This window comes from Poecilia mexicana, unplaced genomic scaffold (genome assembly GCF_051168715.1).
Source record: "Poecilia mexicana isolate PSO_F unplaced genomic scaffold, ASM5116871v1 scaffold_2, whole genome shotgun sequence".
Classification (NCBI taxonomy): domain Eukaryota; kingdom Metazoa; phylum Chordata; class Actinopteri; order Cyprinodontiformes; family Poeciliidae; genus Poecilia; species Poecilia mexicana.
This window is the reverse complement of record NW_028263371.1, coordinates 43090631-43115138: the sequence shown is the minus strand read 5'-3', so window position 1 is coordinate 43115138 and position 24508 is coordinate 43090631. Positions and strand designations below refer to the sequence as shown.

Sequence of the window (24508 nt, the reverse complement as noted above, 5' to 3'; positions counted from 1 at the left end):
TTGGTCCTCATGCAGTGCTCACTGATGTGAGCAACACCAAAGTCTCTTCCAGACAGAGGGGTCGAAATGAAAACCGCTGGAAACACTCCTTCTGAATTTACAAGCAGTCAAATGTTGGCCGGCTGTGTTATCAAATTTATGAATATGGAAAACAGAGCATATATGTGGATGCAGAAGACGCTTCGCTTCAAATCGTATTCCTAGGCTACACTGTCAGTTATTTATTATCTTCATTTTGTCTCTCCATCATAATAGCAGTATTTGTTTGTCATTATTCTCTTTTTTACAGTGACATGTCTCGGAGCCTTATTGAATGATGCATTTTCTTTATTTTGTAGGAAAAATAAGGGGTTTAGAAAGATATACCTTCTGCTTTGGGGATTTTTCTTATTTATTCAGCCCTTGAGATAAAGAGCTCAAAGATATTTACAGCAACCAGCTGCGGGCTGAGTACGTAAAAAATTCACTCTTTAACTTTCTCCTAAATATTTGGGTTGGTCGGTAAAATGCTACCTCTGTGGAGGAAGCAGAGAGGGCTTCAGTTTCTATCTATCTATCTATCTATCTATCTATCTATCTATCTATCTATCTATCTATCTATCTATCTATCTATCTATCTATCTATCTATCTATCTATCTATCTATCTATCTATCTATCTATCTATCTATCTATCTATCTATCTATCTATCTATCTATCTATCTATCTGTGGCCCCGCCTATTCTGGATATTTTGTCTTCATTTCACTATAAAAATTTAGTGTGCTTTGTAAAAGCACAGCACAGCCTAATTTGGTTAAGAACTCATGATGTAATGGGTTTTTATGTGTTTGTTTTTTTTCTAGTGCTTTACTGCATGAAACGTGTGTACTTTGTTTGTTTGTTTGTTTGCTTTGCGGATAGCATGAAGGCTAATTCCATAAATAAGGAAATGCACAAACAGTTGAGAATTATAGCTCACATGCTGTAATTAAAATTTGATTGCAATCAAAGGACAAACACATAAGACTGCATTGTATTCAAATGAAATCAATTGTTATTACCAGAGCTGGTCATTCTTTGGTTATGCAAATCTGAGTTTATTGCCTTTCCTCTCTTTTTCATCTTCATTGATTGATTGTATCTAAACGAAAATCTAATTTACTATAAAAAGTATTTATGAAAATCATTTGGATACTTTGCAAAAGTATTAGTATTCCTATTTTATTTTATTTTATTTTTTTCTGGAAGTCTTTTGTCTCTACCAACTTTTCACATCCAAAGACTGAGAATTCTCCACATTTTTCTTTGCAAAATGGCTCAAGTTTAGTTAGGGTGGCTGGAGATCTTCTTGTATTTAGGTTAGGACTTTGACTGGGCTCATCCTAAGACATGCATATGCCTCAATCTACACCATTCCATCATTGTTCTGGCTGTATGTTTGGGGTCATTGTACTACTGCAAGATGAATCTCCACCTCAGTCTTATGTCTTTTTTAGAATTTGTTCAAGAATGTCCCTAAACTTTTGTTTGTGTTCCCCTTCATCTCTGACCAGCTTCTTTGCCGCTGATGAAGAAAAGGACCCTCACCATGATGCTGCCACTACCATTTTGATTGGCAAGCATACTGTATTGTGTTTGTGGTGTTGGTTTTCCATCACACGTGAAGTCCTTCACGCAGGCCTAAAAAGTTTATAATTTTTTCTTAAAATGACTAAAATCTTTGATTTTACATCACATTGCTTTTAAAAAAATTGATCAAATTTGATTTTTTATTCTTTAATAGACAAAATAGAAGAGAAAAAGAACTGTTGAGCCAATTACATAAATTAGATGCATGCAAATATTTAAGCAAAGTTAATTTTAAGGAAAATCAATAAGACTGCATAAGACAAAAAAAAAAAGAAAACATGAAAAGCCTTCGCCAAGCAGGTGGTCTGTAGAAATACAGGTGTGAGTTTTACATGCGGTGGACGAGCCGATGCCTGGCAGACACACTGAGCTACCTTCCATGAGATGCCACAGCCAGGCTGGCGCCACAGTTTGCAGCTTTGCTAAACAAGACGAGCCAGCCAGCTCCTCCACACTTAAGAGGTGTCGCTTGTATTTACAGCCCCAGAAACTCTGTACTCCTCAGCATGTAGCATTACATCACTGATCCCAAATCAGACTCGCACATATAAACACCATTTTTCTGTCGCGAGGAATTTACATCTGCTTTCTTCTGCTTTGGTCCCTGAAAAAGTGAATACTGATTAAATTCTCAAGAGTACCTTGTTGTGGGGTTAACATGTGCATATTTTGTTGTATAGTGATAGACGGTAGCAGCTGTTGAACTATGGAATCTACTCTGGTGATAGACATGATGATGAAACCTCTGTGGCCAGATTTAGCTGTATACAAGGGCCTGCAAATAAGTCACAGTATGTATTTCTGTATGGGTTTTCTTGGGACTCGGCGCAGGAGGCATGGAGCCTTACAACCTTAAAAAAAGGGGGGAAAAAACACCGCGGGACCATCTTCTGCAAGGGGGCGGAGGGTCTAAAATAAAATCAGCTGTCACTGTCTGCTAGTTGGACAGAGGTGAACACATTGCCTTGGAGCTGGTCTCCATCACTGACCCGGATTTTTGTTTTTGCTTGGAAAGACCCTGCAGGCAGGGGTGCAGTGGCCTTATTGTGGGATTCTATTGGCTGAGATCATATATTTTATAATTCAACACCATCCTTTCCTGGTAGGTGCTGTTTATCTATTTTGCCTGTGTCTAGCTTTCAAGTTTACTTTGTTTTTTTTGCCTCAATGTTGTCAGATGTAACAAAATAGCTAAAGGCTATCAGTGAATCATTGGTGCTGAGCAAACATCCTCGCGTAGTACAGGATTTGAGAGCAAAATATAAACCAAACTGTGACTAAAATGAGAAGTTAAAATTACCTTTAGCCTAAGAACAGATTAGAAAAAATTCTATGAAGTTATTCCAGTAGCTTAGCTGTTTGTTTGTATGAAGGCCAGATCTTCTGGCTGTTAGATAATTTATAACCTCAGAGACGGGTCATGAAACAAAGAGTTTTGAAGGGAAACTGAAAATGCATTCTTAAATGCAAGGTCATGAGTGCAAGTTTTTTCATGCTTTTGGAAAGGAGAACTTTGACCTCCCAGTTTTCCACTGTATTTCACTGAGAAACATGACCTATGATGGTTAAGTCTAAAATAGGCTGGATTTATTTTTGCATGTACATGGCGCCAAGATAACTTCACTTTCTTGATATTTGAGCTCTTGTCCCGACCGAGTCTGCCCTAGTCTGCCATGTAATAGGCTGGACCTGAAGACAGATTTGAATTTTTTTGGTTCGTATCAAAATTGTTTGACTTGACTGAATTTTTTTAACCAGATCTGTTGAGCTTTCAGAAGTTGTACTGAAACATTTAAAATAACAGCCTACCAACATAAAACATGGTTAAATTTCATTTTGCTGGCATACCACTTATTCAATCTTTTTTTTTTTACTTTTTCAATATATAAATTAATTTATAAATTAAAAACATTTTAATACATAAAAAAATTGTGAAAAAAAAATATGTTTCACTTATTTTTAGCAAAATAAATAAACTAAGCACAGATTAGTTTATTTCAGGTTTATTTTCTATAATTGAATAAGCACACAATGTTTGATTGATTCACTGCTGTGCCATCACAAGGGCCGAGACTCTTTAGGTAAAACTGAGTTCAGAGTTTATTTTATTATTGTTCTGAACACATTTTAAATGAACAAGAACTAAGAGACAAATGAGATAACTTTCCATATTAGAGAAGTGGGAAAGCACCTGACACAGCCTTTGAGGTTTAGCAATTACACATACACGTTTTATTATCAATTAGAAATAAAAGCACAAGAGAAGCTGGCTAAAATCAAAGGAAGGAAATTTTATCATCACAAAGCTGTTTAGGTTATTCTCTTGTCACGTTTATTCCGATGATTCCAGAAACATGATTTACAAGCAGGGCTTGCAAATATCTCATCATACAATAGTCTGAAATACAGTAGCCTTAATGTGAATCTTGACCCTCTTAAAACTCTAATTTATATGAGCCATAATTTCACAGGGTTATGCAACCACAGAAGTACTCATTAATCTAAGAGGATAATGAGTGCCGAGATATATTAAATAGTACATTCATATAATTTGAGAGCCAATTTAAATGAGGTATAATGTTAAATCCCCACAAATCACTTTAATGTCTTTGACATTGGATAATTGTTTACCACTTTTTTTTACTAAATCTTGCACATCCTGTGAGCAGCTGGATGCCAGAAGACAGGTGTGCAAATGTTTTAAGGCGCATCATGGTATTTGCACCAGCTGCTCTGCAACAGCACTTTATGAGTTATCAGATTTTAACAAAAATATATTACTTACCTGATTTTATCTAAATGTATTTATAACAGCAGTATCGTGTTATTTGGTTTCAAATTATTGGAGGAAAAAAAGAACAGATGGTAAACGTGTTCTCCAACTGTTGGCTTTATGTGCCTCAGCTGCTGGCAGTGCAGGTTCAACCAGGGCTGGACATCCTAAAAGTTTAAAACCAGAGGAATCAGGATTCACTCTGCGGACTCAGACGTCATCCCACAGGCCAACTGCGAGGCTATGTCGCGGGCAGCTGTCTCCAAGCAAGCAGACAACACCATCACCAGCGGGGTATTCCAGCTTGTGCATGGACGATGTATCCAGATAGCTGCTTTCATTGTGACCCTGCAAGTTGCAGTGAAAAGAAAATGTATTCTTCCCTATTATATCATGATAATTGCACAAATGGTCATGGATCATGGAAACAACAGTTGAGGTAATCGAGGTAAACTGTTGTTTCTGTTGCGATAAAGTCTTGATAAAGTTGACAACTCTTTTCTGTGACCATAGGACAGTTTTTGCATTCATGCAGACCATAAAAATCACTTACTACATTTAAGCAACTGTTGGGAAATTTGGAAAAAACACTGCACAAACTACATGAGCTGTCACAGCTCCCCTGACAGCTGTCTGCGCCGCATGCATCCCAATATGAAAAGCCATACTGAGCAGCTGTTTGATTCCAGAAGTGGAAGCAGCTAACAATGTTTCCTGCTTCATTAGGTCATGGAGGAGTCAGAGGTCTGTTCTCTGCCTGGGGGACTTACAAGTGTGAGGAAACAAATTCATACCCAGGAAGCATCAACATCACACAGTGTAGCTCAGTTTCATTTTCATCACAAAACTGAGCAGGTACACAGATCAGCTCCATTAGGATGATACAAAGTGCTCAGGGCAGATGAGTGTGCAAATCGTGGCAATGCTTTGTAACGACCTGAGCTTGGTTGCTGCTGCATCATAACGTTTGACATTCTAATCATTTGAATGGGAGTTTTGGAAGTAAAAACTGATAAACTGATCTCTGTGTGAGGTTGTATATGCAGAGCCTCGCAAGATTACTAATACAGTTCAGATGTTTTAAGATTCTGACATGAATCAATCAAGAAAAAATGTACTAACTGTGCTGATCTTTTACAAAAATCCTGATTAAATATATTGAAGGTTGAGGTTGTAATGTGAACAATTTCATAAAAGATCAGAGGTTATGAATACTTTTGCATGGCACTTTGTTGTTATACCTGTAGTTGAACATGTGGACCCATGTTGCTTCCATTGCTTGATATTTCATCATCTTTTATTAAAGCCTCTAGGGCAGTGGTTCTTAACCTTTTTTGAGGTACTGGACCCCCCAGTTTGCGGTATTCTGATTTATTAATGTAATTATATTAGTTGTATTACCTCCCCCACGCCACTAGAGGCAGTACCAACCCCGAAAAGATGTGACTAAGGAGCAGATTTAGACTATAGAATTTGGTAAAAACGGTGAGCTTTACTGAAGTAAATAAAGACATAAGTTCAAATCCATGCTGAGAGTGGAACTCCTTCCCGCAGCACTGATTGGCTAAGCAATGTAACGTGATCCTCTGGAGCAAGTGATGGCAAAGCGGGGCGTCATCACGACTTTACAGTGTGTCTTTACTTCCGCGGCAGAGGCTCCGCCGAACCCCTGAGACCGACTCGTCGAACCCCTGGGGTTCGATCGAACCCCAGGTTAAGAACCACTGCTCTAGGGTATATTTATAAATGCTGCAGTCCATTTATGTAGACAGATAATTAAACAAGGAATATAAAGGAAATATTCATTGGCTATTTTCACAGTGTGAAAGAAGAACTTGGCTTTATTATCTTTACTCCTGTGATTTTTTTTTTCAAAGCTCAAGAAGCGTAATGTGTTAATGGTGTTCACTTGTGTACTATTATGCTTTAACAGACTTAGTAAATTGGAGTTGAGTCTGATTACTGGCCATAAAATTAGTTGGTTATGATATGAGGCACTAAGACATTTGTGTTATGAGGTTGTATGTCTTCTACCATCTTTGACAAATGCCTCTTTTGCCCTAACAGGAGATGTCAACCTCTGAGGTTACAGTGTCAAGTGGCAGCAGGTCGGTCATCCCAGGCAGTCAGCAGCTACATTTCCAAGAAACTATGGTATGCATAACATGTTCTGCCATTATGATTCTTAAAGAAATACAAGAAGATCTTTGTATGTTTCTCAGTTTTCAGCAGAATATGTGCAATAATTAACATTCGAAAGGATTCAAATCAAGGATGAAATTTATTACAGTTTATCCCAGTAGCTACTCACTACTCATTAGATAAAATAATACAAACAAAACAATCAAAAACCAATAATAAAAAATAAAAGAAAATATACAATGCCTCTTATCTTGATGCTACATGTAAAAGTGCCACTACATTATTAGGAAATGAAAACCAAGGTAACAATAACTAAAATTAAACTGATTACAAAACATTTACCAGGAGTCTGTGACAAAATCCTGAATTTCAATACCTAACTGTAGTCGCTGGGAGAAAAGCAGGACATTGATGGAACATTTAATGAAGCTGAATTAAGAAATTAAGTACTCAATTTCTTCCTAACCTGATTAGAAAAGCTAGCCAGAGGTATTTTGAGTTCTAGAACTCAGAGAAAGTCTCCCTTTCTGATATAAACCAGTCTAATTATAGGAAATGCTTTCTCTGAGCATCAACTCTGATCTCCACAAATATACAAAAGAAAGTAACAATCATTCACTTTAGCCACAATAACCCTTCCATGAGTAGCATAACCCTGAACTCTGAAAGTTTTAACCATGAAACATCCCATGTAAATCAGCAAAACCAATTAAACTAATGCTAATTTTGTTTGTGCTTTAATCAGTAAAAGTTCAATCCATTTAACACATGTTTTTTTAAGCATTTACATAAATGTGCATAACTGCAAGAAGAGTCATTATAATTATGTACGTGTCAGTTACACAAATTCCCTCTCATCATTTTTCATTTAAAACACACACAGGTGACTTACAACGACAGCAACCTGGCGTCCAGTTATGAAAACCATCAGAATGACGCAGGTAGGAGCTCATGAAACTCTGTTAATCATCATTCTTTGTTGCCCGTCTCTGCTTTGCTAATACAAATCTTGTTGTAACTCCTGTGCCAACAATTAGACGAAGAGTTTCCCAGGTTCACAACCAAAGAGCTGAGAGATCACTTTGAAAGAACAATAGAAGAGGCTGCTGCACAAAAACCAATTAAGGTAATAACTTTTGAAATGCAAGCATATTTTTTCTGAGATCACTCTCAAAATGCACAGATTAGTTCTTTTAACTCTGTTAAACAATTGCACAGTAGAACATACTATCTGCTGAAGCTGTACACCTGTGCAAATACATAATACGTAGGTGAGGTAAATTGTATCACTGGACTGCTGTGTACTTGTGCTGCTCACTCAAAACCTTGACAGATTTGTCTTGTGTTATATCAGCAATTTATCTCTGTCGTTTGGAATTTAGAAGTTTATTTAACTATGGATGGATTACCGTTCTGTATAGTCCCCCATCAGCAACCAGATTTTGAGAGTTCAATGTATTAAATTATATACTCATGTTTTTTAATAGTTAATTTACTAAAAAAATATATATCATTTTTATTCCCAACAAAGATTGGACGTGACATCAATCGATCAAAGTGGTCTTCAAACGTGAATCAGAGCAACAAGCTGACTAGTGAAGTGTGTAAGGAATTTGCTACGGAGTCAATCCAAGCTGCAGTGATGGATTATGAGGACTTTCCACCCCCTCCAGCTGAGGATTCTGAATATCTTCCTCCTCCTCCTCCAGACTTATTACAAATGCCATCAGACAGTGAAACTATTCCAGTGAGCCATCCCTCACATGAGCCTCTGGAGCCAGTAAACAAACAACAACTCAATCGAGAAGCCTTTTTCAAGCAGAAGGGTATGTCTGAGCTGAAACGCCTATACAAACACATCCATCCTGAGGTTCGTAAGAATATTGAAAAAGAGTACTACAGTGAATACAGTGAAACAGAGAACAACCAGGTAGAGAGCCAAGTGTACACATATGAGGATGAGGATGATGATGGTAGTCCCGATGACGTCTATGGTGAGGAGTATGAGGAGTGGGAAGAGATTCTCCCTGGGGAGGTGCAAGCCATGCGCTGGATGTTTGAAAATAAACCACTGGATGCTATTAAAGATGAAACTCCTGATGAGGAAGAAGACAACAAGAAAATTACTCAACAGGAAATAATTGTGGGCAAAGATGTGAGACGTACGGCATGGATGTTCGAGACCAAGCCAATGGATGAGCTGGGCTCACTGAACACCAACTCAACGGAATACAAAAACAAATTTAACAAATTCGACAAGGGGGATGTTCGTGCCGCAGCGTGGTTGTTTGAAACTCAGAATATGGACACTCTAAACAAAATGCACAAGGAGGAGGATTTGACAAAAGAGATTTTGTTTACTGAAGATGATGGAAATGCTTCTATTTACATGATTGATAGTAAGTTAATAGAAAGCTTGGGGCACACAGAGACTATTGATGAGAGCCACCTGCTGAGCTTACGTTCAGTGTTGGAAGAAATCAGTGGAGAGGTTAAAGTCATAACAAGCACGTTTGACACGCAGTTTAAATGTGTCATCATAGGGCAATCGAGCCAAATGCTGGAGATAAAGTCCGTGCGCAAAATAGAAACCGAACTGGGGAACTCTCTTGCTTCACGCTGGCTTTTTGACACCCAGCCTCTGGACCTGACAAACAAAGAATTTGTTCCCTTAAAACTTGTGTGCAGTCTGTCTATGGAGGATAGCAGCAAGGGAGATTGGGGCAGATGGTTGTTTGAGATAAAAACATTAAATTCTCTCCATGAGTGGCAAAGTTTGCAAACAGAGAAGAAAGATATTATTGGAGCCGATGTGCGCAAGCACCGGTTAGTCTTTGAAACGCAACCAAAAGACTCTCCAATGGCCATGACATCTGAGTCGATTGAAGAGATTATAGGAGGAAATGTTAGATCTGCGAGGGATTTTTTTGAAACCAGCCCTCAAGTAGCCAGGAAGAACTGCCCCGAGGTTGGAAAACTTAAAAAGGCAATAGTAGATGAAGAAATGAAAGGGGATGTGAGACACCAGAAGTGGCGGTTTGAGAGTCAGCCTCTAGAACAAATAAGGGAAGAGAAAAAAGAAGTCATTCGTACTGTGAATATTGAGGATGACCTCACGCAAGAGGATGGAACAAGCTGCAGGGCAGATGTCCGTAGGAACTGTTGGGTCTTTGAGACACAGCCAATGGATACATTAAAAGATGATTCAAATACTTACTCCTTGACAAAAGAAGAAATTGTTGCTGGTAATGTGAGATCAGCCAGAGAATATTTTGAAACGATTCCAAGTGAAGACTTGAAGGAGTTGGCCGAGGTGGGCAAACTGAATAAGACCAAACCACTTAATGAGGAGAAGGGCGATGTAAGACATCAGAAATGGATATTTGAAAGCCAGCCACTGGAAGAAATTAGAGAGGAAAAGAAAAAAGTAATCCGAACGATTGACCTCGAAGAAATTGATAAAGTGGATGTGTCAAACTACAAGCACATTTTTGAGAGCACGGACTTTAGCACAAGTAAGGAATTGCAAATGATTGCAATAGAGGGTGTGACATCTGGCTCTGTAAAATCAAACAAGAACTTGTTTGAGTCATCACCGTTGTACGCCATGCAAGACAGTTCAGGCCACTTTCATGAGGTGAAAACAGTGCGCCGTGAGGAGGTGGTTAAAGGAGATGTAACAACCTACAAGTGGATGTTCGAAACACGCCCCATTGATCAGTTTGATGACAGTGTTGAAAAATATCAAATTATTAAGGGAATATCTAAACAGGAAGTTGAATCTGGCGATGTCAAGACTGCAAAGTGGCTATTTGAAACGCAGCCTCTTGATGCAATCAAGTACTTCAGCAATCTTGAAGATGAAGAAGCTGTGGAGATGAATAAAACTCTGGACATCGTGAAGGGGGACGTGAAAACATGCAAGTGGTTGTTTGAAACAAAGCCAATGGACATCTTGTATGAAAAAGTGGAACTGAAAGGAGAGAATGAATCCGAAGAAATACGCAAGGGAGATGTCAAAACCTGCACATGGCTGTTTGAGACACAAACACTTGACTCGATCCACGACGAAACGGAAACCGTTTTGAAGACACGCAGTTTAAACCAAGACGACATTAAAGGAAAAGATGTAAAAATGGCCTGCTTTCTTTTTGAGACAGAAAACCTGAAGTACCTCACGGGGGAGGAGAGAGGATCTTATAAACGTGTCACAGAGATAGACATTGCATCTGGAGATGTCTCAAGAAAAAAATATATTTTCGAAAACCAAACGTCAGACATCATGACGTCTTCCTCTGATGAAGTAATGCAGAAGCTCAAGAGAGTTCAAACAGAGGACATACAAAAAGGAAATGTTGTGAACTGCAAATGGCTCTTTGAAAACCAGTCCATTGACCAAATACATGACAGTAAAGAGGAATACATGAACAGTCACACAGTCAGCGATGTGCAACGGGGCGACGTCAACAAGGGTCGGTTTATTTTTGAGACCTATTCCCTAGATAAAATCCAAGAGGTTTCCTCTGAAACAGAAAACATAAAAACATCCAAAATTGTTTGCGACGAGGAAGAGAAAGGTGATGTCAGAAATTACACAATGATGTTTGAAACACAGCCCCTGTACGCCATACAGGACAAAGAGGGTCACTACCATGAGGTCACCACTGTTACAAGTGAGGAGGTGAAGACGGGAGACGTTGTCGGGACTAGGTGGTTGTTTGAAACAAAACCTCTTGATGCAATTAAAGACACAGATGAGGTCTACATCATTAAATCCGTAACACAACAGGATGTACAAAAAGGAGATGTGACATCTGCCAAATGGAAATTTGAGACCCAGCCCCTTGATAGGATTGCTGAAGAAAGTAAGCCTTTCATAAAAACTGTGGAAGACATTCAAGGAGGCAACGTGAGAGTGAATAAACAGCGTTTTGAAACTGACACCTCCTCAGAGGGATCTGTCAGGACTGTTAATGTGAGTGAAATACAGAGAGGTGATGTCAGGTCTGCAAAGTGGAGGTTTGAAACCCAGTCCATTGACAAAATAAGAAGCATGAGCTCTGAAAATCTAATTGAAACTGTTAAAAAGGAGGAGGTTGCAAAGGGAGATGTTAAACATTCAGTATGGCTTTTTGAGAAAAATCCTCTCGATCACATTAAAGAAGTCGATGAGGGTGAGAACATATCTGTTGCTCAGGAGGAAATTCCCAAAGCAGATGTAAAAACAACAACATGGCTCTTTGAAACAACACCGTTTGACGGCTTTAGTGAGACTAAGGTGGAAAAGACTGAAATATTGGGGAAAAGCATCAAGGGAACGCTTGAGGAACTTTACAGTCAGAAAATGGTGAACTCAACGGGAATACTAATTGAGGCTGACGAGATTGGTGATGTAAGGATGGCAAAATACCAGCTAATGAATCAGCAGACTCCAGAGATTCAGAGAGAGGAAATCATCAGGGGAGATCTACAAACTATTATGATGAACCTCCTTAACAGAAAGGAAAAAAGGGAGCAGCAAATTGTCATTGATTCAGAAGAGAAGGGAAACATCAGCTCAACAGTGGAGCAGCTATTCAGCCAAGAAAAGGAAAGTAATGTCGAAAAGGAGGAAATACTGCCTGGTGACATTCAGGAAACAATCAACAACCTCTTCAGTAAGACTGGATCAGCAAAACAGGGCATACTCATTCAGGAGGATGAAAAAGGAGATGTACGGATGACATTATACTCCCTTCTACATAAAAACCAGGATGTTAATGTTGAAAAGGAAGACGTTGTAAAAGGGGACATAAAGAGTGCTCTTGAAAGGCTGTCCAGCTCAGAAAAGTCAGATCAGGCGGTGAAGATAAAGATAGATGACACTGAAAGGGGGAACGTCAATTTTTACTCCACATGCATTGAATCTGGAGCTCTTGATTATCTCAAACAACTCCAGCTAGGCCCTGATGAAACTCTGGATGACACAGCTAAAAAAGAGAAGATCATTGGGGGCGACATCAAGAGCACCAAATCTATCCTCGGCCAGCATCAAATGCAAATTGAACGCACAGTAGAGGATGTTATACCAGGAGATGTTCACAATGCATTAAAAGTTTTCACGGCAGAGCCAACTGTCTCACTGGAGAGAATCCAGAGGGAGGAAATAGTCAAAGGAGATTTAAAAGCTGCTCTGAGCTCATTGTCAGAATCAGCTAATCAGATGGTGGTTGTGGAAAAGGAGGAGGTGGTAAAAGGCAATATTCCAAAAGCACTGCGGTGTTTGGAGAGGGCTCAGAGACGCAACAAAGAGGTGGAGAAGCCAGATATTATTCCCGGAAATATCAGGGGCGCTCTAAGATCTCTTGAGAAATCATCCACCTCCAGAGTTGGAAGTTTTGCTGTTGAGGACTTAGTTCCTGGAGATGTGAAGGCGACCCTAAAATCCCTGGAAATGGCACAGCAAGCAGTGAAGGGAGTTGAAAAGGAAGAAATTGTTCGCGGTGATATTCATATGGCAATGCAAAGTCTGCAAGATGCCTCAAGTGAGAGAAAAGCATGTCAGCAGGAAATAGATGTTCAAGGAGATGTCAAAGGGACAATTCAGATGTTCATGGAGCCTCCACTATCCCCAAAGACCCAACAAAAATTTGCCTTTGAAGATAACATCAAGGGTGATATCAAAATGTCAATCAAGTCCTTATATGAGACACAGGAGCAAACCCAACAGGAAAAAGAGGAAGTGATAAAGGGTGATGTTAAAGGCACGATCAAATCACTTATGGAAACAGCACAGCGGGAAACTCCCAAAGTCAGGCATGGAGGATACAGAAGAGTTAAAGTCAAACAGAGCCCTGCTGTGAAAAACCTAAATCCAGACGCCCAGAGGAACATACAAAAGATAAAAACAGCGAAGCAGGTTGAAACATCTAAGGAAAATCACTCCATTACTAATCAGTCAGATACAGTTAGGATAAAGACTTCAACGGTGGTGGAACACAAAACGATTACTCAAAACCATGGCATAAAAACGGTAAAAACAGAGTTTCGTAATCTTAAATCAAACCAAAAGGGGATGGGAAAACTGTCTAAAACCAAAGTAAAAACTGACAATTACACGTTAAAGTCACAAGCACCAGAGCATGATCTGCCTCTACCACCACCACCTCCACCTGTTGCAGAAACAGACCTTCTTCCTCCTCCTCCTCCTAGTCCACTTCCGCCAACTGCTGATGCTGACACTGACCACCTTCCTCCCCCGCCACCACCACTCACTGGTGAGCAAGACTTCCTCCCACCTCCCCCACCTCAACGAGAACTGGAGCGCACCCCGACGCAAGCAGTTCCCGCTTCTCCATCAACAGCAAAAAGAATGATAGTCAAAAAAGTGAAAGTTCCTGCTTTGCAGCCAGTTCCACAGTTGGAGTCTAAAGTTGAATTCAGCAAAAAGCAACAGGTACAGGCAACATCTGTGAAAACTGAAGTGCAGGCAAACCAAAATGAAACAGAAGCAAGCGTGCACATTTCGAAAACGGTCTCCCATGACATCCCACCTCCACTCCCAGAATCTCCTAAGCTGCTCAAGAAGGTCAACATTGCTCCTATGAAATTTACTCCACCGCCATCTCCACCTCTACCAGCAGAATCGCCACTGCCACTAAGGAAAGTTTACATTGCTCCTGTAAAATTCACTCCACCACCTTCCCCTCCACCATTCATGAGAGGGAAAGCTAGTAAATTTAACACAGCATTGATAAAGGCAGAGGAGAAATACCGGAAACTAAGGGAGGAAAACACACCCCCAACTTCTCCATCTCCCACTTTTGCACATGACTCTGTGAGCGCTGCTCTTGATATGCTGTCCAACAGGGATCAGGGAAATTACAGTATCTCAGGAGCCACTCAGAAAGGAAGTACAAATACAAAAACGGGTGCTCATTCAGACTCCTCCATGACGGTTTTGGTATCAGATGTAACCCAAAGCAATCCGAGGTCCCACCATGGCAACACCACTGTGGATTCCACGGTTACATTGTCTGCAAAACAGCAAATTGTATCGAGTGAAAATACTAAGTTGGTCTCCAGTCAAAAGATCTCCTCCGTCTCCAGTGTTAGACAGCACCTGCAAACAACTACTCAGAAAACTGTATCAGTGTCTTCTAATCAGTCTGGCCAAACTGATAAAGTCTTGATCTCTATCGCCGATGTAAGTGGCCATGCCAAAACAGACAGTAAAACGCACAACACTACTTCCAACAAATTAGAAGATCAAAACAAAACTGATAACGAGGCAAAACAGGTATGCAATAATGTTTCTACTGATGAAACAAACAGAATAAATGTGTCTTCAAATAGGAGCCAAGAAAATGTCTCAGATCTGCCAACAGAAAATACGTCTCTCACTGCAAATGGAAAAATAGGCAAACAAAGCCAAAAATCAAAAAAGAACTACAACAAACAAGAAAAGCCAGCAGAGATGAAAAAAACCAGTGACAATGAGACGCAGAGTGTTTCACAAGATTTGAAAGCAGAAGCCACAGAGATAAAACAAGACAAAAAGAAGGATATTACTTCCCCTGCTGTGGCTGCAACACCTGTAAGCAATACTGCCAATCAACCAGAAACTCCTGCTCCAGTAAAGAAGAAGAAGAAATCCAAAAAGTCTAAAGGGAATGCACAGCAAGGCCAGGGTAAAGAAAATGTCACTGAATCAAACACAGAAGTAAAGAGAGTAACGTCTGAAATGACTCAACAAGGAGATGAAACAATTGCAGTCGACCAAATTCAGAAAAGTATAAAAGAAGAGCACGTTCAAATCAAGAGAGAGGTTATTACTTCTGACAGAAAAGATGATCAGAAGTCTGTGCAACAAAAAGCACTTCAAACACCAGGGAAGGGATCTCAAAAGAAAGAAGAGACAGTTTCTCAACAGAGCGCAAAGGAACAACCAAAAGAAAGCTGGGATGTCCCAATTACGGTGACATGCAAGTCAGAACAAAATGAACTTGTAAAATCCACGACAGAGAGAACAAAGGGATCTCAGAGGCATGACGTCCAAGTGTTAATCTCTCAAATCACAGAGATACAAAGCATTTCAGAGAAAACGCATTCCAAATCTGTAAAAAGTCTTTTAAACTCAGTGCCAGATTGGATCATAACTCCTGAAAGGAAACACGAATTGGAACAAAGTGCTGCTGAAAACGATGCTCAGACCAATGAAGAAATTATTTTGGTTCTTAAAAAACTTGCAGAATCCAAACTAATGGACCTTACAGATGAAACACTGGAGAAGCATGAATGTGAGCCGGTAGCAGAAAAAGCAAGTTCTGCCTTGGTGGCACAAAGAATATCGAAAATCAGCATCGGTTCTGCCAAAATTGAACACCAAACTCTTAAAAGCACCTCACATGAAAGCAGAAAGGAAGAAGTGAGTTTGTGCAAGTCAATCGACCTTCGGGCTCCATCACCTTCACTCAGAATGCGTCCTCCCTCTCCAACATTTATCACCATCGAGTCCACACGAAGAACAGACTCGCCACAAAGAGTGACTCCATCACCCACCCTACTCCACAGGCCACCCACCCCTCCTACGCCTCCCCCACGCAGGTGTGACACCCCAACATCACGCATCACCAGAATCACACCTTCGCCGACATTTGATAAGGCAGAAAATTTGGCCCGACTCAAAGAAACGACAGCAAAACTCTCTCGGGTTGTCACGCCCCCACCACTGCTCACCCATCAAGTCATTGAGAAAAAATCTGAAGTTGTGGAACTGCCTTCAACATTTCACCAGCAAATCAAAACTGATGCTCAAGTTTCAGAGACTTCAGGGACCCTGACTGAGTCAGCCAACTCAAAAACGAGCATTACACAAAGTAGCTCTGAGAATGATGTGTTACTACTCCAAAAGGAGCCAAATTCTGCGGAAGATTCGGATGATTCTGACATGATATCTGCGTCTGTCAAAGAAAAGCGGGAGTTCTTTGAAGGGGCACAAAAAGCTGAGCTTAATAAGATCTTTGTGCGCAAGGAGCCCACCACCATCAGTGAACGGCTGGGCCCTGACATGGAGGAGCGTAAGGCTGAAAACAAGAACAGAGAAAAAGATGAGTCTCTAAAGGCAGACTTGTCAAGCTTTATAAACAAATTTGAATCCCTAGAAGAAAAGCAATATAACAGTAAAGAGCTCACTCCACCTGGAGAGTGCCTTCGCAATGACAAGAGCTCAGAGTGTGATAAAGAAAAAGAAGACCTACTGCAACAAGAAATGCCGAGTTTTAACATCCAGGCGATTAGAAATGTTTTTGAACTGGGTGAGCAATGTCTCTCAGTTACAGATGAGAGGAAGGATCAGGAGCAGCTTGTGTCAAGTCTCGGCAAAACAAGAGTAGACTCTTCAAAGCTGGAAAGATCTCATGAGACAAAAGGAGGCTCAAGGCAGAGCACCCCCCTCCCTTTTCTAAAAAACGACGCAGAAGCAATATTGGCACAACCATCTGCCCTATTTGAAGCAAAAACTATCACAGAACATTTCTCGAACGTTGATGAATTTGGTAACAAAGTAACTGGAACAATCACTGCTGAAACTCAGCACTCTGAAAGTGTCTCAACCCAGCCAGTCGCTTTTTCTTATGCCGACGCCGTCAAAAAGAAAGCCGCCAGGCGAACAGAAACTTACGATGAGGACACTACAGAAAATCTGCTAAGGAATTTCCATAAAACATGGACAGAGAGTGAGATGGTTTTCAAAAATCTTGGGTACACTGTTTCTGAAGAGACATCATCACAAGCTGTGCTACATCAGACAAAGACTGTCTCATCGGGTAAAGAGCGCATGGCATGAAACTGCAAAATTTGATAGCATGGCCTATGTGCTTTTACAAGATTGTTTTCATAGTCTCTATAATGAAAAGTGTCTGAAATGGCCTGGAAGAGGAAGTCTGTAGGGGTGCAAAGAGGGAGGCTGACAAACAAATGTCATTGATTTTCTAATATGCTAACTTTAGAAGGTCTAATTTAGAAATGATCTTGAGTAAAATAAATTAAGCAAATTAAAGTTCTTACATGTGGTTCATGAGTCATTGTGGGTTATTACCTGCATTGATTGATGCATGTGTGCCATTCCTTTAGGGCTGAAACTGATGTGTGTTCAGCAGTGTTGCTCAGTGCATGGCTGCATATTGTTGTTACTTGGGGCAAAATATATGGAGCAATCTGGCAGGATTGTTGGTATTACTGGCTTTGTAGTTTTATTCAGATACAATTACGATAAAAATCTGCTTTGCAGTGAATGAAACTAAAATATTAAGATTGTTCAACTTGTTCTCTGCTATTTTCGACTTTGCTTTATTTTTGTTTGTTTTTTTAGTTTCCTTACAAGTTTTTCTTTACTGATAAAATGACGTGTCCTAACACATTTTTCATGAAATTTATGATACTCAAAGCAAAATACCAACATTGTGAGGGAAGAGAGCAACGTTTTTATAACTATTTTCAACATGGCATTGTAATATAAATGTATATGTATATATATATATATATATATATATATATATATATATATATATATATATATATATATATTCTCAACTTCAGTAAAGTGTTTGAAAAGCTGCATGTGCTAAAAACCTCACTATTTGCATTTTGATCTCTTTGGAAAGCAGATTCGGGTTCCGAAGTCGGAGCTCTGTGCTGTATGTCGGAGGAGGGCTTATCCGATGGATGCTCTGATAGTGGACAAAAAAAAGTACCATAAATCCTGTTTCTGCTGTGAGCATTGCAGAAATAAATTAAGGTAAATATGACATTAGTTCAATGTTCTCTCTCTGTTTTTGTCTTATTTGCTAAAAACTTTAAATTATATAAATGTATAATATTTGATTGGAATGGATTGGAATTGCTTCCTAAAAATAAAAATGAATAAATACTAGTTTATGAAAGCAGAATTGTAAAAAAAATAAATATATTGTTTTTTGTTGTTTTTTTTTTCTCTTTGTCTTTGCAGTTTGGGAAATTATGTCTCTCTTCATGGACATTTCTACTGCCAACCTCATTACAAACAACTTCTTAAATCCAAAGGAATATACGAAGACGGTCTTGGACAAAACCCTCCTGTGGGAAACAGTGGGCCAAATCCCTTAGATGATCAAATAGATTGGAGATATTCCATGAACAGTGTGAATTCAATAGATAAACCCCACAGAGGTGAAAACGAAATGACAAAAACATTTAAAGAAAGCAAGCCACACTGCAACAAGATAACCGTAGTCTGGCCCCCTCAGGGAGATCCACCAAAGAAAACCTTTAAAATAGAGGAAGACATTCAGCTCACAAAACCTCACTGGCCCCCTCCGGAAAGCTCTCCCATGTCCCCCAAACTCCAACACAGAAAGGCTGTTCCCAGAAGCGTCCTTTGAAATGTAATCTCCCACATTCAGAGTTTAGTCAAGTGCGATCAATAAAAGAGAACAAAAGACTTAAGGGTAACGGAAGACTGCTGTTGGTACAGTAAGGAAAGTGTTTAAATGAAGGTCATACAGTTAAGTAATGTAAAAAGGTAAGGGTACCTGACAGGAATAGAGAGGAAACTGTGTATATATTTGTAAATTGTGAGAAAAAGCAGGGTGTAATTGTAAGTGAAGAAAAGGTAGATAAAAGTGCAGATAAAAGTATAGAAAGTGGATATATGCCTTATACAGTACGCTTGGGCAGACATGGAAATCAGTCTGTGTCATTTTAATGTTCACTGCAGTGTATGGTTAGTTTTTCCTGATAAGCAGTAGTCCAGTTTAATAAACCATTCAGTATTTGATCCGACGCTCATAGCAATTTTCTGTTGTTGTTAATCAATTCTATAAAAAACAAACAAAATAAACTTACATTCATTTTAATTAAATGACTTAATTTAATTCAGGGGTTTTGAAAGTGTGGAAAAGTTAGTCCCCCCCTAAGAGAGCAAAAAGGCAACTTTCCCTTTCATATTTGACGCAAACGTTGGTGCAGTATTATCTGAGAATGAGCCTTCAGCGAGGGACTATATAGATGCTGGTACAGGTGAACCTGTTCTGCAAGGCGCCCTCCAAATTGTTAATTTTGAATGAAAGGTTGTGCGCATAATCTGGCACAGTCTGGCACCACAACCGTGGAAATAGCCGATGCACAGGGAAGGACAGTGCTATTAGCATGGCATCAACTATAAACCTAGCTTTACCCATCACATCTTCAGGTACTAATAATCCATCTGTCTCTGGCATAGGGCTAGTTAGGTTGGTTAAAGGTTCGCAGTTGCTTTTTCTTGTTTACTTATTTTTTCCTCATCTCATGGCAGCCCCAGAGGAGACACAACCCACACTTTAAAAACCCCCTGATCTAGTTGATTTGAATCATATGCATTTAGACCATTGCAAAGTTAAGATAAAATATAATTCAACTCAGTCCTTTTAAATTTTATTCTAGTTTTTTTTTTTTTTTTTACTAACGGACTCTGAACAGCTTCATTCTGTTTTCTCTACTTTTGTACTATTTCGGCAGGTCCACCTTTAAACCAAACATTTTTAAGCATCATTATTCGCACCTGGTGTGCAGACTGATACGATCTTCTTAAAATTGTCTTATTTATAATATAGAAAGTATATAATATAATGGAGTTAATAGAGACATTTGTATCCTACTTTGAACAGAATATATTTTACGTTGAAAAAAGTGTATTTTTTAGAATAAACAGTTTACTGTACTTTCCTTTGTACAAGAACATTTCTGAAAATGTCCTGCTGTCAGGCTGCTTCATCTGAAATACTGTTGATCAAAGGGCAATAAAAAAAATTAAATCCTATTGCTTCCTTTGTCTCTTTACAGATCAAGTGCAAGTCATAATGTTTAATCCAGCCACATAAGAGTTATATTGTACTTACAGATTTGTCTGGGAGAGTGATGAGTTTAATCATTGTTTATTTGCATAGTTTTTGCCCCAAATTCTATGCGTATAGAATGAATCCCAAAATCGGTTGTCTTGCTTCAGCTATGATGTTAAAGCCACTGAAGTATGTTTTGTGCAAACTAGTAATCTAATCTAACCCCACACCTCCACTCCAACCCCATTCACTATTTACTATAGTAAATAGTGAATGGAATGGATGAATGGACTATTACCTTTGTTAATAATGGAATCCATAAGATTGCTTTTTTGTCAGTTTGATTTTAAACCTTAGCCTTAAGCAAAAATACAGATAAATCCTTTGTTTTTTATTTATTTATTTTTTATTAAAACTTTTTTGTTCATTTAAAAAGTTTGTTAAGACTTGTATCTTTCAATATGTACAGTGCATAATACTGCAAACATATTTCTGGAGGAAAGTAAAATATCAATGGATAAAGGTCTAGACAAGAAAATCCCTGCTGCATGAAGGAGATCTTTGAGGCCTCAGGCAGAACTGCATGCAAAACCATCATGCCTCTGTGTCGTTCTGTGGAGATGTGAAGAATGATGCATATGCGAGCTTACTGACCGGAGGCACTAAACCGATTTGACACAATATTTTTTCTCAACTGGAACAAAACCAAAGTGCAGAAGGCAAAATGTCACAAGACTGAATGAAGAGCATATCAAATGCCCTTTGATTGGAATTTGAATGGGAGACGTAATAAACTAAGTGGCTACAGAAGAGAGATGTAGCAGGTGGGGATAATTGTTTTAAATGTACCGCATAAATCCAAACAACCCAAACACACAACATAGCCCAAAAAGAGTAAATAGAAAAAAGAAAAAAAAAAAAAAAACTGCAGGCGCAGTTGCTCACGATGACCTAAAAAAAAAAACTCATTGTCACTCAGACCAGCCATCTGGTGCAGACAGAAATATTTGAGTGAAACAGTAATGCACAAAGAAGACCCTGTTACCTGTTAAAGAGAACCTGTAAAATCATTGGGACTGGCAACTTTAGGACAGGTGGCACTGATGCAGAGAAAAATAGTGTAAGGTGCATGCTTCCATTCAACGGTGTGCGGTGTCTGATTATGTCAACAGACAAGAGTTTGGCATATTTTTGAAGCAAGTCCTGATCAGTTGAGTGAAAGTGAAGGACTACAGAAACAGCCAGACTGAAACAGTCAGTCTCGTATTCAACAAAATAGAGATAGAATCTCCTTGGGGAAAAAAATGCAGCAGTTAGTAGGCTACCCTCTATATAAAGTAAGCTTGGATGTAGTTCAACTTCTTTTGGAACTGTTCTCCTGCATGCACCAAAGACATTAGATTATTCCCATCGGCTTGTTGATAAAAGTAAAATCAAATTATCCTATTTATTTGCTTATCACCACTAATTTAATTTTACTGATTATTATTATCATTATTGTTGCTGATGTTATTTAGTATCTTTACATTATTCTCTATCAGCTGTGACTATAATCAAATACCGTAGGTCACACAATATGTTGTTTTACTGGAGCTGTAACATCTGCAGCGCAGACATGGGGAATGAAAACAGATCGCACGGGCGGCTGACTAAAAAAATTCTCCCACAGCCTCAATCTACCTTGCTACTACCGACTGCGGTCAAGCACAGCCTTCACTTTCTCCAATTGAGTGGATTGGTGAGGAATTTATCGGATTACACTCTGATTGGTCGGCTCCTCCTCGTTGAGCGGCGCGTCAGCCTCATTGCATCACCGTCATGATTCTGCCCCCCCCTCCTCCTCGAGCTCTGGGATGCTGAGGCAGAACAGAAGCGTATCGGCGGCACCACCAGTGAGAGTGGGATGAGGACGCAGGATGAGGTAGGGGCAGCAAGGATGGCTATTTTTATTTCCTATCTGCTATGGCGCGTGCATCCGCAGGCTGAGCTTTTCCTGGGCGGTTGTGGAGCGCAGTGACTCGGGATGGTCCTACTTTCTTTTTTTTTTTGAAAGAACCCTGCAGTGTGGGGGACCCTTCTATCCTCTACTCATGTGTCCTTCCTGGTCTCTGTGCGCTCAGCCGAAGAATTTCGGGCGTCTCCTCCTTTGTGGCGCTTTTGATCTCTGCTTATGTGCGTTTGGGTCATACCCATCTGGGTATTTAGCGACGCAGCTACTTAGACTCAATCCCCTGTGAGCACACACTGATCTCTGTCCTATTTGGCAGGGCTGCCACCTCTGCGCTCCGCGTTAGAGCTGCGGAGGTTGTCCAGCTGGGCGATGAGGAGCAGGAGCTGCATGGTGTTAAATATCAAACTTTGAAAAACATCCCAGAACAGTCAGGACATGTAGGACATCTGTTTTTTTTGTTTTTGTTTTTGTTTTTTTTGCTTGATCTCTAAAACGTACGAACCTAAAACTTTCTCATTTTATTTATGCTTGTCATTGCTCCCACTGAATGTAATTAGTGTAGTTGAGTGTTTTAGTGGACAGCCTCAACTGCTAAGTTTAATAGAGATAGAGGCAACATATTTCTTTAATTTTAAATTATTTTAGGCGGTGGAAAACACTTCTTGGAAATATCTGTGATTTAAAAAAACAATGTAATGCTCTAACTTAGAATATCTAAAAGATGTTTCGGAATATTTGACTAAATTTAGATTTGCACCTATGCAATGAACTGTAGAAGTTATTTTAGACTTTCTTCATCAAAACAGAAAGTCTTGAAAGTATTTATACTTTCAGAAAAGCTTTGCTCTGCTATCCTAATGTGGGACTATCGCTACTGCTTTAATGTGAAAATGTAGGTTTATCATTTGTGAAATAAATACAATTCAAAACAATAAGACAACTACAACGGGAAGAAAAAAGTCTATTTAACACTGAGCTGTGTGAGAACTTTTCTTGGCATGCTGACCACAGGTGAGGGTGTCTTTTTGTTGCTAAACCCCTTGTTCACACCATGACACAGTGATTATGTGTGTTACTGTGTGCTTCTTGTGTGTGCTCTCACTAATCACTTTTCTCCACGTCTACTGTGTGCAAAGCCTTAATCCCCGATTTAAAGTGCTACATCTTTGCTTAGTCAGTGTTGTCTGCCTTGTTGCACTGGGCTTACAGTCTGCAATTTATGTCAGTGTATTGAAATGCATTCCGAATAAATATTGTTGGAATATTTACGAGGCAACTGGCTAGAAGAGATCGCTTGGACTTTAGTACTGAAAGGATGAATTAATGACCATTGTTTGTTTAATTTTTGAAATGCCTAATGCTACCTCTTAGCATATGCTATTTTAGTTAACAATTTACATAAATGAATGGCAGACAAAAGCAGACGGGATTTGTCTGCATGCCTTTTAATAGCAGACAAAAGGGAATATCTATTAACTTTCTATTTGCTGTGGGATCCTTGACTGGTTTTTGTTTCCAACCACACTCAAAAATGACAATGTCTTTTGAAGGGGAGATGAAATGTTTCAAGAAAGAAAATAAGTCCAATTGCATTCTGCTTTAATACTTAGGACAGATATTGATGTGTTTTGTGCACATCGGCCCTTGATTAAAAGCAAAGGACCTTGTGAAAATCTACAGTGAAGAGAGTCCCGTCCAGATTGCACTTTTGAAACACACTCAGGAAAAAAGATCTTCATTTTTGGAAAGATTTATTAAAAAGGGAGACTCTTGCAAGCTTGGAATATCAGCCAAACTGTGAAGAATGTGGGTGGCAGCATGTGGAATTATTGAAGCAACATCTTCAGGTTTCAGTCAGAAAGTTAAAGCTTAGGCAAAGACAGGTCCCCCAAATGCACACTGACTTAATTGTCCTGTCATATTAGTAACAATGTTGTTTATGAACAGCACAATTGATGTCTTGGAGTGGCGCTAATAAAGCTCTGATCTCAGTCTGTTGGAAAATTTGTTGTCAGGCCTGCCTACTACACCTGACTCAGTTACAGCCATCCTATCAGGAGCAAAGGGCCAAACTTGATGCAGATTATTGTGAAAAGCTTGTGGAAGGACACCCACAACAATAAAATAAAGCCATACAGTATAAAAGGCGATTCCACCAATACTAGGAAAATGTGTACATACTCTTAAAAAAACATAAAATA

General features: G+C 39.4%; 1 protein-coding gene across 2 annotated transcripts; it reads left to right on the top strand.

The window, feature by feature from the left end:
* The first annotated feature begins 1055 nt into the window (after positions 1-1055).
* On the top strand, positions 1056-20337 carry xirp2b (xin actin binding repeat containing 2b). 2 transcript variants are annotated; one of them, XM_014967903.2, is made up of 9 exons: positions 1056-2711; positions 4514-4676; positions 5109-5237; positions 6450-6536; positions 7408-7465; positions 7562-7650; positions 8056-17329; positions 18170-18300; positions 18511-20337. In XM_014967903.2, the coding sequence occupies exons 2-8, from the start codon at positions 4626-4628 to the stop codon at positions 18259-18261; spliced, it is 9780 nt and encodes a 3259-aa protein (XP_014823389.2). In that variant the 5' UTR covers positions 1056-2711; positions 4514-4625; the 3' UTR covers positions 18262-18300; positions 18511-20337. The 2 variants fall into 2 exon arrangements, with proteins under 2 accessions (XP_014823389.2, XP_087857328.1); XM_088001202.1 differs by lacking the exon at positions 5109-5237.
* The last annotated feature ends 4171 nt before the right edge of the window (positions 20338-24508 follow it).

What these genes read in the sequence shown, in the direction of transcription:
- xirp2b (XM_014967903.2), top strand. Translation starts at nt 4,626, where the DNA reads ATGTCGCGGGCAGCTGTCTCCAAGCAAGCAGACAACACCATCACCAGC. An exon ending in AAACCATCAGAATGACGCAG is followed by an intron (nt 7,466 to 7,561) that starts GTAGGAGCTCAT and finishes GCCAACAATTAG; the next exon opens with ACGAAGAGTTTCCCAGGTTC. An exon ending in GACAAAGACTGTCTCATCGG is followed by an intron (nt 17,330 to 18,169) that starts GTAAAGAGCGCA and finishes TTTGGAAAGCAG; the next exon opens with ATTCGGGTTCCGAAGTCGGA.